The sequence below is a fragment of the Rhipicephalus microplus genome, chromosome 5 (assembly GCF_043290135.1).
Source record: "Rhipicephalus microplus isolate Deutch F79 chromosome 5, USDA_Rmic, whole genome shotgun sequence".
Lineage (NCBI taxonomy): Eukaryota > Metazoa > Arthropoda > Arachnida > Ixodida > Ixodidae > Rhipicephalus > Rhipicephalus microplus.
In genome coordinates, this window is record NC_134704.1 from 57,965,171 (window position 1) to 57,979,155 (window position 13,985).

The window sequence follows — 13,985 nt, forward strand, 5'->3', positions numbered from 1 at the left end:
TAATGAATCATCTCTGGTGCTTAGTGAATAAGTTATAGTGACAAAAAAGTCTAGTCGATTTGTTATTATCAGATCAAGAATGCTAGCACTGCTGGTAAAGTTGCCCTAGTTAGTGACGTTACTACTTCTGTCAGAGAAAACATTGAACATATGTTAATAAATTCACTAAGTTATGGCGAAGACGGTAATGAGTTGGGTTTGTTTGCGTTCTATATTAGGATAGTTGAATTCTCCGACCAGAAACAGAACGTGTGATGGAAATAATGTGCAAACTGTGTTAATTGCGTTGTGAAGTTCATCGACATATGTTAAAGATGAAGAGAGAGAGAGCAATATCATATAACTATAAATATTTTATCGCCTGATAGTTACTATACCCCAGATCAGTTCTAGTCCAGTGTTCATATGAATACAAGAAGAAGGAATGACTTATGAGACTGCTAGAAGAACGCCATCTCCCCTGCGCATTGTCCGATTACAACGGTATATGTGAAAATAATTTGTATCATCTAATATTTTTTCATCACAGACATGTTCATGGAGCCACATTTCCGTCAAAGCAACTACCTTTGCACTACATCTACCAGTAGCTGATAATAAAGTTATATGACATCAGTCATGTAAAACATGATTACTTACTACGCTCATAGCGGGCTCACGGCCTTCTCGCTAGCAAAAAATATACCAAGGAGGAGGGGGAGCAAAGATTAAGCGGAAGGACAGGGAGGTTAGCCAGTTCTTAGACTGGCTGGCTACCTTGCGCTACGAAAGAGGGGAGGGGAATAAAAGATGATAAAAAAAGAATTGTTGGAAAGATAGCGAGAGAGAGAAAACGCAGAAAAATAGCGAAAGAATGAAAGGCAAAATCAAACAGAATAAGACACTAAAGTCTGTCTCTGAAGCCAGTTGTCCGCAAAAAGCGTAGCAAAGCTTTCAAAGCCTTCTGGGTTGAGGATGGGCTCGGCCAATGATCCAGAATCCTTTGTTCCGACCGCGGCTGATCATCCAGTCTATCCAGAGCTTCAGTAAGCTCTTGCTTTGGTGCGTTGAACTGGTACACTCACATAAAAGGTGTGCGATGGTTTCTTCTCAGCTGCAGTTAGTGCATATAGAACAGCTGGCCATTCCAATGAGATAAGAGTATGCGTTGGTGAAGGCCAATCCAAGCCACGGGCGGCATAGAAGAGTCTACTCAGCTCGTGATATTCCTGAGGGAAGACGAAGCTGGAGATCAGGATCTAAGTTACACAAGCGCGCGTTCATGAATTCTGTCGAGTTCCACTGTATACCAGTGTGAAATCACGTGCAAGGGAACGAAGTCTTGTAGCTGCGTTGGTTCTTGAGAACGGGATGGCGGTGTATTGAGTACCGCCATGCGCAGATCTGGCGGCCTCATCTACGCGGTCATTGCCTTATATACCGCAATGACCTCGTATCCACTGATACACTATGCTGTGTTGTTTCTCGATTGCTTCGGGATGAATAAGCCTTATTTCAACTACTAACTGCTGATTAGGTCTATGGCGAAATGGTGACATAAGAAATTGAAAAGCTGCCTTCGAGTCCGAGAAGAAACACTAAGTTTCTGAAGGTTCCTTAGCTGAAAACTCTAGAGCTGCAGGTATGGCGGCGAGTTCTGCAGCTGTCGACGACGTCAAATGCGATGTCATGAATTTGATTGTGATGTGCCTCGCGGGAATAACCGCCGCCCCTGCAGAGCTTACTGAAGACACCGAGCCATGCGTGTAAATGTGAAGGCGTCCGTTGGGCTTCTCTTGCAGGAAAAGTAATGTGGCCTGTTTTAGGGCTAGATGCGACGACTTTTTCTTATTTTGGATGCCAGGAATTGTAAAAAGGGCTTTCAGTGGGTGTAGGCACCATAATGGTATCGGCTACCGGGCTGCATGCGTGAAGTGCAATGGAAGCACTGCGCAATGCTGAGCGACAGTTGCGCTGAACGCTGAGGGGGCCTAGAAGTTCAAAGTGAGGCGAAATGATGTGATGGAATCTGAGCGAAATGTCTTTGGTGCATTCTTAAAGCGTCTACGCAAATTCATGTGTTGACTGGATAATCAAGCGCAATGATGACTGTCGCTGCTGTAGATGCGCATATCGGAAGACCAAGGCATATTCGCACTGCTTGGGCTTGGATCGGCTGGAGGACGCGCAAGTTTGTTCTTCAGATTCAGCAAAACACGGGTAAGCTATAGAGCATTAGACCGAGGAACAGAACAGTGTATAGTTGAAGGTTCGCTCGTACCGATGCACGCCACGTTTCTTCAACAAGAAACCTCAGTACGTGGGTGATCATGGTGAGTTTCGCTTTCATGTGGGCGATGTGAGGGCTCCAGGAGAAGTCGCGATCAACTATGACTCCGAGGAATCGGTGGGTCTTAATGTAGTTGATCGTGTGTCCGTTGATTTAATAACATATGTATACATCGCCTTATGCGTGAATGCTATAGGCGAGCACTTCTCTGATGACAGCTCTAGTCTCCGTTCTTCAAGGTACTTTGTCACTAGTGTAGCCACTCTCCGAAGCCGGGCATGCAAATGAAGGCGTGTTACGCCTGACGCACAGATGCAGATGCCATCTGCATATATTGAGAGATGCACTGATTCTGGATGTGCGTCAACCAGGCCGAGGAGCGCTAGATTGAAAAGTGTGGGGCTAAGAACATCACCGCGAGGCACACCACGACACATGCAAGGATGTGTTGTTGTGCCATTCTCCATCTGTACAAAGAAAGTTCTGCCTTTCAAATAGCTGTCGATCCATTGGTGAAACCAACCCACAAATTCAACATTTTCCATGACATCCAGAATTGCTTCAAGCGATTCATTATCGTATGCGCCTTTCACTTCCAAGAACAATGCCACAGATAAACGTTTCACTCTTTTTTATGCTGCACAGACCAGACCAGGTTAATAACGTTATCAATTGCAGACTGCCCATGCCGAAATCCCGTCATAGCATCAGGGTATACCTCGTGGTGCTCCAGGTACCACTCTAGGCGAGTCAAAATTATCCTCTCTTATCACTTTCCCGAAAGAGCTGGCAAGCGCGATGGTAAAAGCAATACTTTTTTGCAGACTAGTTGGTTCATACTTGAAAAATTGAATTGCTGCACAAACTTGAAGGAAAACAAGGGACACAGGAAAGAGCGCAGCTTTCGTCACTGGCCTTAGAGTAAATCGGCGTGTCCTCACTCTCGGCATCACTCGGATGGCCCGTAAGCTTTCTCGTAGCAGCTGCAGACGACCTCCACGATTGGGGTGGAAGCCCAGGTGAATCCACATCCATCGCAACAGTCACTGATACGGTGTCTTCCACAAAGCCCCAGGAAAACTTGTAAAAGTTACAGATACTGACACAAGTTTATTTGTTTGTTTGTTTTGTTTGTTTCTCTGGACTGATAGCTCATACCCACTCTGAGGGATTGGCCAAGAAAGCGTAGTGCAGTTTTTCTGTGATAATTTTAACAATGTGTAATTAATTTGTATTATAATATGACTAGTGTAAGGAAAACCACATAAAAAGAGAGCAAACGAGTGTTGTACATTAGAATCACTTCGTCGTATTCCACAAATATACCAAATTTTCATTACGCAATTTGAATCGACGACGAACGTAAATGACACATCCAAACATGATAATTACGCCATGCGTGTTATATGTAAAACATGCATACATGCTCTACTTTTATAGCGTGCTTACGGTTCGTCTGGCTTTCCATATACCAAATTTGTTATTGCAAGATGAATGGACGACGAAGGTAAATAACAAGTTCAAACATGATAATGATGACATGCGTGCCATGTAAAATATGATTACATGCTACGCTCACAATGCTCTCACGGCCGTTTCGCTAGCTTCACATATACCAAATATGGTATTACGCGACATCAATAGATGACGAACAAAACGTCTAGGCGCAAACATAATAATAACGACAAGGAAGTCATTCATGGCATAATTTACGTCCACTGCATAACGTTGTGCTAATTTTGAAATTACATATCAACCTTTTTCATTCGCCCCGCCGTGGTGTTCTAGTGGGTAAGGTACCCGGCTGTTGACCCGTAGGATGCGGGATTGAATCCCGGTGGCAGCGGCTGCATTTCCGATGGAGGCGGAAATGTTGCAGGCCTGTGTGCTCAGATTTGGATGCAGGTTGGAGAGCCCCAGGTGTTCGAAATTTTCGGAGCCCTCCACTGTGGCGTCTCTCATGGTCGTATGGTGGTTTTGGGACGTTAAACCCCACATGTTAATCAACTCAATTATCAACCTTCCTCATCCGTGTTTCGCATAATATGTATTCGCACTTTACGTGGGATCTGCCAACTTTTTTTGTCGTGTGTTAACTTCGTGGCATCTCACAACTCCCGTGTTTATCAACGTTGAAAGCGGAGTGCGTGTTTCATCTATCTTTGTAGCCAAGCTAGTTATTTGGTTTGATACGAAGAATTATTCGCCCTATCACCTCAAGAGGAGTGTTATCGGCGAAGAAGCACGCTAGAAACCCAGAGCAATCGTTTTGTCTCCGTAGACACCCACACGCACACATCGCTGATTTGATTGATTGACACGTAGGGTTTAACGTTCCAAACCCACGATATCACTGTGAGAGACGCCGTAGTGGAGGGCTCCGGGAGTTTCGACCACCTGGGGCCCTTTAACGTGCACCGGAATCTGCAGCACACGGGCCTGTGGCGTTTTCGCCTTCATAAAAAATGCAGCCGTTGCTGCCGATTCCACGTCCTGCAGGTCAGCAGCCGAGTACCTTGGCCAATAGACCACCGCGGCGGGGCACGCACACACCGGTCAGTCTAATGCGTCTTCGCCGATTTAATTTTAGTCATTTTCAGTCTTTTGGAGAGCACGACTTCGCTCCAATAAACCTAATTAGAAGAAAAGAACATGCATCGTTCTTGGTTACGTGACAGTATCGGGATTTAAAGAACCCCCGGTGGTCAAAATTTCCGGAGCCCTCCACTAAGGCGTCTCTCATAACCATATGGTAGATTTGGTACGTTAAACCCCATATATCAATCAATCAATCAACAATATCGTGATCCAGGAACGCCACTTTCTTGCAAGCACTTTTTAATGTATAACCTATCAGCCTGTCACTTTATTCATTTCCATTTGGCGTAAAGAGATAAGAAAAAATGCAGTAATGACATTTAATCCAGCTGAGAAAAAAGTGGCGACATTATCAGAGTTTCAAGGTTCGGGGTTGTGTGCCTCGAGGAAATGTTTTCAACGTAAGAAGTGCGTGTACCTGTTGTATGTTGCGAACAGAATTAGTAGTTGGGTAGTATTACTATTTCATTAACGCAATAATTTCTTTCGTTGAAATCATTCTGTACTAGCAGAGCTTTTTACATTGCCATAAAATTGGAGATTTGCCTCTCCTTGCCCTCGTTAGGCGTCATGAGCGCCTTGTTCTTTTTTAGTAATTTTGACTGGGGAAGCATCCACGCTGAATGAATGACCCGCTAGATTTTGTAAAGAATAGATCAACGCTTCAAGTTCCACAGCGACAAAACATTTTTTATTCAAAACGAGCACGACACACACTATTTGGCGAACACAAAAAAGCAAACAATGAGTGAAGTTGAGCAGCACTGAAACACCGAAGAAATGCACTTAGGAACGTGAGTCTTTGCACAAAAGGGGGCCATAGTAGCAGAGACCATCGAGGAGGGAGCGACAATGGCGAAGAAGCACTGGTGCCAACAATAAGAAAAACAACTAACCCTAACTGAAGGACAGTTGAAGCCACAATGAACTAGCATTCGTCTTTGTTACATAACTTAATAATGCTTAACGATGCCATGACCACCGTAGCCGTGGTGTCCGTAACCTCCATAGCCTCCTCCGTAGCCACCGTAGCCGCCGTAGCCTCCGAAGCCGCCGAAGCCAGTTCCGGGAATAGCAGCACCGAAGACGTGGGCCGCCTTGGTCGCTCCGGCTCCGATTCCGGCTCCGGCTCCGTAGTAACCTCCAGCTCCATAACCAGCTCCTCCAAGATACGCTCCACCTCCGTACGCTCCAGCTCCATAGGCACCAGCGTAGCCTCCGTAGCCACCATCATGGTGTCCGGCAGGAACGTGGAGAATGGGCGCATTGATGCCAGCAGACGCGGGGGAAGATGGAGCGGTGCCTGGCTCGTTGGTGGACACGGCTGCGCGGAATCCAGCGCCATCAGCGACGTACTTGACGGTACGCCAGCGGCCGTCGGCGCCACGCAGGCTGTACGAGCCCCTCTTGTTGCCCACGCCATCACCGGACTCCCAACGAGAAGTGCCGCCTGTGGCGTGGTTCTCGTTGTAGCCGAAGCTGTAGGCGCCGGAGATCTGTTCCGAGGGTGGGTGAATCAAAAGAAGGAAAAATGAATCTGTTAGGAGACATGAAAAGTTTTCAACAGTTCATTTGGTATACTCTCTCCTTGTGTAGTCCCGCTAACCTCATTTGTGTTTTTCTTACCTCATCTGTATTAAAGAAATGGCATTAGTATGAAAAGAACATTTACGCAGACTAAACTAAACAAGTGCAGAGTCTTAACCCTCAGGTTTCACCGGTGTACATGCTTTCCAATCACTCTGCTTTAAAGAATTTCATGAGGTCCGGCTTCGGAGTCGGAATACGAAACTTTCAACATCCAATGCCCTGCTGGCTGCCCTGTTTGTAGATAGTTAAGCTGAAACATGAACAACTAAAGCGCGAACAACGCGTAAGTGCGGTACGACGCTCACGTCCTGAGAACGGTGCTGGGTAGAAGTTCCTCCGCCCCCATGGCCACCACCAATGAAACCGGCGTGAGCGGCGGCGCAGGCAACGGCGAGAACAACGAGGACCTGGAGGAAACGGCACGGTTTTTAGGTTTCTTTACGGTGGTGTACTGATAGTTTCTTTAAATAAGTGAAGTCTTTCTTATGAACTTAAGATACTGTTTTTTTTGTTACTGCTTTCTCAGTTTGAATCTTCCTATATTCTATACTCTGAATTAACAAGTCTCTAGCAACCTTTATTAGCCACATGGAATCTAGACGTCTACTGATCTGGGAAGTTCAAATATCTCTGTCTATTTGAAAGCACAGTGTAGCTATTTGTACGACTACCAGTAGTAAGGGCCACATGAAGTTATAAAATTTTAGTTAGAACGTTAATATATGTGGTAGTCTCAAGCTTGCAACATCGAAAGGCAATAAACGCCTGTAAGTTGTCAGAGATATATCTATCTTCAGTGATATTGGTCCTCGTGGGAATCAAACACAGCTGTGCCTTCATAATTGTCTCATGAGGTGAATGTCACTGCCATGCCTATACCTTCACGAACAATTGAGGCTGTTAGATACTAAGTATAGGCGCAGAGCCTATTGCACAGATGAAAATCCAGTCTGTGACTAATTTGCAGGTAACCATGTTATCATTCAACAGTGAATCCTGTCGGGCCGGAAGTCCCAATATCAATTGGCCCAAGTGCGACTTCACCAGTAAACTGTTTCCGAAACCACCGGTTTACGAGGGCGCCCGGCCCTGCATGACATTCTCACCTTCATATCTGGTGGGTCGGTGGTGTGTGTGCTCGTACTCCACAGGACTTCTTCGACTCGACTCCTGAGATGGCTGAGCGAGTTCTGATGTCTCTGTCCGGCCTGCGTCCACCCTTATATACTGGCGACGCAAGCAGAGGTCCGGGCGCGCTGTCAAGACCTGCGATACTAGCTGGACCGTACCACGTGACACGATCTGCAGTGCGAGCGGCTTGCATGCAACAACTACACCAACACTTCTGCCGCCCCCCCCCCCCCCGCCCGGTCCACGCAACCCAATCCACCAACGCAACGCTGACACACCGGTTCACTTTCTTTGTACGCGCGTCCAGTCTCAGGCGTTGCGGACGAAAGGAGTGATTCCGACGCGCTGTCACGAGCTTGCACGCGCAGCGTGCGATCCAGTTCGCGGGGCCAAGAGCAGCAGATGACGGAAAATAGGACCCCGGTGTGTCTGTCTGTGCTTGTCTCTGGGCCAAGCAAGCTGCACGGCTGATGACAGAGGCTGCAGCGGCGGAATTTCGCTGCCGCGCTGGGCTTCCTTTGTGTTGCGCGAGCGGAGATACCGCCCCCAAGGACAGCCCCAGAAGTCATCGGAAGCCGTCCAGAGCGCCGCTGTTGTTCGCCCGAAATGCCGGCTGCCTTCCGCTCGGCGCCTTTTTGATCGGTGTCCAGGTTAAGCTAATAACGAGTTTTCTACAGCTCCACAGGCCAACTGCGGTCGAGTTCCCCTGGCATTCTAAACGAAAAAAAAAGAATTATAAGTTACAATAAAAACGCGTCAGGGCTGTCCACCCTGTGTCCAGAGCGACCACAGTTTCTCGGCATTGGTAGCCTCCGTTTCTTCAGCGCATTCTTCGACGCGTCGAACAGGGCTAGTTGGCCTTTAAGCACATTTGATTTGTTTGTCTGTTTCTTTGTTTGAATCGTGCTCCCTCGATTCGCTCCGAAGGTTTTACTCTGGGACTGCTCAGTTCGCCACGTACACTCTCATGCGTGTACTTCGTTCCCTTTATTCATCACTTCGCTCATTTTTTTTTCACATTTGCCGTTGCGTGGCGTGGTTCAAGAGCACGCCAGACTGTGGGAGAAAGTAAAAGCGAAGTCGCGACAGTCAGCAGTGGACACATGCGTCTTTCGGCAGTGCATGTCTTTGACTACTCTATGCGTGTCAAGCGGACGAAGTTACGCCGGAAAGTTTGCGTGATCCGTCTTGCCTACCCGCTCTGTGACAGAGCATATGCAGGTCAGGTTTCCGACAGCCGACAATTTTTCTGCCTGTGCTCTCTCTCCCGTTCCCAGGTATGTGCGTCACCCCGTCGCCTAACTCTCAATCCGGCCGCCAGCGAGAAATATGCTCGGCATATATACGAAAAAGGTGGCCACGAATACTGCAACTTTCGTCCTCGAGCACGAACGTTTCAACTGGTATCACGTTCTCACGTTACCAACGTGTGTTTTTCTGTTTGTACGGGGCCAGCGATAAAAAAAAAATGGAGAGTTGCCACCACCACCGCGGTTACGTGGAACTATGGCGATTTTAGTAAATGTCCCCTAAAACACACTAAACACAGTAAATATAAATGATGTTGCTCTTGTTCACTCAGCAAGATGCCTTCTTCTTGGGGTCGTACATATATGGGCCGGACAGGCCGCTTTATTAACGTGTGGCTCGAAAACAACTCTAGTTCTTTGAAAGACAACATCGCTAAATTATCAACGAAGAGAGACTCTTCTCGGTGACAACATAGTACGTGCTAAGTGACACGTCCCCTTGATAGGAAGGTAGTGGTAACTACTTCATAAATAACTCCGGCAAATTCGTGGCCTGGGCCTCCCCCAAGAAGGACCGGATATCCTGTCTCCTTGCCGCCTCGCTGGCTTGCTGGATGAGCAACAGTTGATCTTGAAGGTTGGAGCTACGCAGCACAGCCGTCCACCGCACCGCAGGCTCATCAGGAGAGTCTGCACTTTCTTCTGCTAAAACTACACCTTCCCAGAGAATGTACCTAAGTGATGCGTGAGTCCAGCCTCACGATTCGCAAGTATATCATATGAATAGACATCTGGGTATATCCTCTTAAAATAAGGAAGGTTTGGAAAAATCTGCGTTTGCGATTGCCTCCAATATACCGCTTCGAATCTGTCGAGTTTGGGGCTTAGTGGTGGAAATACGCCTAGATTTTTTTTTCTTTCATTCTGAATTTTCTCATGGACATCTTTGAACCATATTCATAGTTAACTTGCGGAATGGGGCAACATCCCGGTTTACGTCAGCGGTCTGGTATCACCAGAGCTTGCGCCTGATAGGAATGCTTACATATTGTCAATAGTAATACGTCAGACGGCATTAGTAGAAAAACCACTGAAGCACTGAATCCTATGTCACTCCTTCAATTAACGACGATATCGCTGCAGACCAGCAGATTTTCAAGTATCTTTCTCAGCACGTTTTTGTTATGAAGATAACGAGTATTTCTCCTACTCGACGATGAATTCATTTCGTTTCTAAATGATTGAAATAACTTGAATGTGAAATAACTTTAATAAATCTGTCCCAGGGGGCTCGCTAATGTCCGATTTCCTTATAGCTGTCCTTGACCTGTTCATGTTATCGCTTAACTTTTTCCACATTTTCCTCTAATTATATAGGTCTGAGGGTGTTCTAAACAAGTACTGGTAAAACTAAATAAGTATGTATAAATAATGATTGATTGATATGTGGGGTTTACTGTCCCAAAACCACCATATGATTATGATAGACGCCGTAGTGGAGGGCTCCGGAAATTTCGACCACCTGGAGTTCCCTAACGTGCACTCATATCTGAGCACACGAGCTTAAAGCATTTTCACCTCCATCGAAAATGCTGCTGCCGCAGCCGGGATTTGATCTCGTGACCTGTGTGTCATCAGCCGAGTACCTTAGCCACTCGAACACCATGGCGGCGCTATGTAACGAAAAAGCATGCCCTAAGCCTGCATATCTTTCATGAGTTTTTGCATAACACTCCAAATCATTTGCCTCCAGTGGAACTAATTAAATCCAATCTTAAGTCGGGTCATCCTAAAATATTTTCTGCATTTCAAACGTTCTTCTATGAATGAATCGGTGTTTTTCTTGAAGCTTTTGGTAAAAAATAGTGCTGTTCTTTGTTGGCAATTTTCAAAGAAAAACACTAGGTTGAAGCGCTATGAAGTTATCAATACATTTATTTATAAGAACCTTATAATCATATGCTGCTCGTAGAAGATACCAACTAAAGGCGATAATATGTATAATATTTCTGCCCACTGGTCTCCAGCATTCTTCATTCACGGATGTAAAGCTTCGTGAAGTGGGTCGAAGATACTTTCACAGCAAACAATTTCTCGCCTTTCTTATAAAGACCGACAACTTACTCTTGTGGCCCTTGTACTACATTTTATTTGCCATACGTTTCGAACACCCTTCACAGTTTTGAGAGACATTTTATGTTATTTTTTCGGCCATGTAAAAGATTACTTCAGACTATCAGTGTAATGGGTCAGTGTGACGACTTTTCGCAAGTCTCAAACGCCGCGAACGGCCAACAAGGAGCCACTTACAAATGGTGCCCTCTTTTTTGTTTCTTTGTTTCAAGGCTACCCAAAGGTCGCACTATATAAGGGCCTTGACAGCTACATCATGGCGAGGTCAATACTTCGATGCCGTGGCCTCTGTAGGTCGTTTTGCGAGGGAGTCCACATATACGACGCCTTTGAGCTGTCTGGCTTCGTCCACCTACACGTGAGGTGCGGCTTGTTATCAAGACTGTTGACGTGGAAAGGCCATGTGAACATTAAGATGCCAGCCTCATTCTATAACAATGTCGGGTCGCAAACGTAGGAATCTGGAAGCCAAGGTTGCGCTCCTAAATGCATCGTCACTCGCTCTGGTTGGATGCTACTATGCAGCTCAGCTCAATGCCGTGAGTTACATTCCTTGGTAGAGGCGTGTTGCATCCAAATATATTCGCTTGCTTCTAAAGAAGCACGTAAAATGAGACAAAAGAAAGAAGAAAAACAGAAGTAAACGCCGACTTTATTAAGAAAAATGCTTGCATTTTGTTTACGTAGAGTCCAAGGTTTTTTGTTCTCTTTCTTGTCCTGTGTATCGCATTGTTGCATTCCTTGCTTCTTTCAAGTGAAGGTTGCATTCCTTCACAAGTTTCGCTAATGTTGGTGGTGTGAGGGCAAAAAGAAGGAAGAAAAGAAAGTTCGCTCCCTCTAGCTCTAAGAAATACGGCCCTCAACGTGCGTTGATCACTATGCGTGTATACTTATTTGTACGAGCCGTTATCCAGTGACCACTGCTACTTCAATTGGGGGCTTGTTGGTGGTCAACAATTTCGGATATAGCAATCTGACCTTTCATCGGGCGACATTTAATTTCACGAACCCACATTTATTGTTGTCTAGATATTAACACACGACATGGGTTGTTTCCTTCAGTAAATGAAATGAAGTCTTATGTTGCTAAGCACGGGAATGACGATCCAATGAAGATAGTAGGGAGTATTGCGTAATGACAGAAAGGAAGGAAGGAAGAAAGGAAGAAAGGAAGGAAGGAAGGAAGGAAGGAAGGAAGGAAGGAAGGAAGGAAGGAAGGAAGGAAGGAAGGAAGGAAGGAAGGAAGGAAGGAAGGAAGGAAGGAAGGAAGGAAGGAAGGAAGGAAGGAAGGAAGGAAGACAGACAGACAGACAGACAGACAGACACACAGACAGACACACAGACAGACAGACAGACTGACAGACAGACAGACAGACAGACAGACAGACAGACAGACAGACAGACAGACAGACAGACAGACAGACAGACAGACAGACAGACAGTTCTAGAAATTGTTTTTTTTATAACTGTCATGCAGCAACCCGGCGAGGCTCTTATTGAGCATCTGAATGAATTACAAGTGGTTGAAAGAAACAAGGAGTCTCGCCTACTGCGGGATTTCTCATGCTGCATGGTCGTCCATTCTAAACATGCAAAGTGCTTGTGTAGAACGTTGAACGTGGTGGTGTAGCGATAACTCTCCTCGGCTGTTGGCCTGAAAGTCGCACGTACGATTCGGGCCATGGTGGTGACATTTCGATGGAGGTGAAATTCTAGAAGCCGATTCACCGTGAAATCTCACTGCGTCGTGAAGAACGCGAGGTAATCAACACTTTCCGAGCCCTCCACCACACTATCTCTTCATAAAGGTCAACATACAGTGGTTTTGGAACGCAACAACTTAGAAGAATTATATTTTTATTAACATCAATAATACAGGTTCCCTAATTCAACATATCCAAACTATTGACAGAAAGAGCTACAAAGTATTGGCACAGTTTTGAGAAAAATATGTATATAATATATTTATCGTGAGTGAAATTGTTACGCAACATTCTTGTCTCCATTGTTACGAAGTCTGCGTGTAGACGAGGTGATTGGAGCCTCCTATAGAAAATATGGTCCCCAAGGCGTATAGGAAAGGCTGCTACCAAAGGCATCCATTGAGGCTATTTCTAAAATTACCCTCGCCAATGTTTGGACAGGAGACCGAGACGTTGACTTCGCCGACCCACAGGACGTTCAAGTCGACGGGGCACTCAATCAAGTTCGCGCGTTCGTCACCTTGAGAATGGAATTCGAAACTCTCGGCATCTGACTGGTGAGCTCCGCTTTCGCACGTCCGAGTTATTATTCCCTCACCTGCGATGTACATTGAGAGAACAGGTTTTAGCCCAAGCTGCATTCGACGCCCAATATCGCGTTTACTGCATGGAAATCTCTAAGCATGACCCTACAGGCAGATTGAGAGCCTAAATCAGGCGTAACACGGTACAGTTTTACTAGGGAAGCGTTGATGACCCCCATATATATATATATATATATATATATATATATATATATATATATATAATCATCGGCCTGGCTACGTTTACGTTCAATGCAGTACAAAGGCCTCTCTCATGTTCCGCCAGTCAACTCTGCCCTGTGCTTGCTGCTGCCAATTTATACCCACAAACTTCTTAATCTCATCTGCCCATCTAACTTTCTGTCTCCCCTAACCCGCTTGCCTTCTCAGGGAATCCAGTTAGTTAGCCTTAATGGCCAGCCGTTATCCTGTCTACGCGCTACATGCCCGGCCCATGTCCATTTCATCTTCTCTCTCTCTCTCTCTCTCTCTCTCTATATATATATATATATATATATATATGTATATATATATATATATATATATATATATATATATATATATATATATATATATATATATATATATATATATATATATATATATTCTGTGGGTCCGGTGCAAACATAATTAGGAATAAAGGAGCACACTCACGAAAATTTGATAGTTTACTCTACGTGATAGTTTACTCAACGTAGAGTAAGCAACTATCAAACTTTTTTAGGTG

At 45.5% G+C, this 13,985-nt stretch overlaps 1 protein-coding gene across 1 annotated transcript; it reads right to left on the reverse strand.

Moving 5' to 3' along the window:
* Positions 1-5,536: 5,536 nt before the first annotated feature.
* On the reverse strand, positions 5,537-7,688 carry LOC119174506 (uncharacterized). The gene is made up of 3 exons (XM_037425438.2): positions 7,564-7,688; positions 6,763-6,864; positions 5,537-6,363 (listed from the first exon to the last, which is right to left on the reverse strand). The coding sequence occupies exons 1-3, from the start codon at positions 7,567-7,569 to the stop codon at positions 5,821-5,823; spliced, it is 651 nt and encodes a 216-aa protein (XP_037281335.2). The 5' UTR covers positions 7,570-7,688; the 3' UTR covers positions 5,537-5,820.
* Positions 7,689-13,985: the final 6,297 nt, after the last annotated feature.

Coding starts and splice junctions, on each gene's coding strand:
- LOC119174506 (XM_037425438.2), bottom strand. Junction 6,364..6,762: donor CCCAGCACCGTTCTCAGGAC/GTGAGCGTCGTA, acceptor CCCTCGGAACAG/ATCTCCGGCGCCTACAGCTT.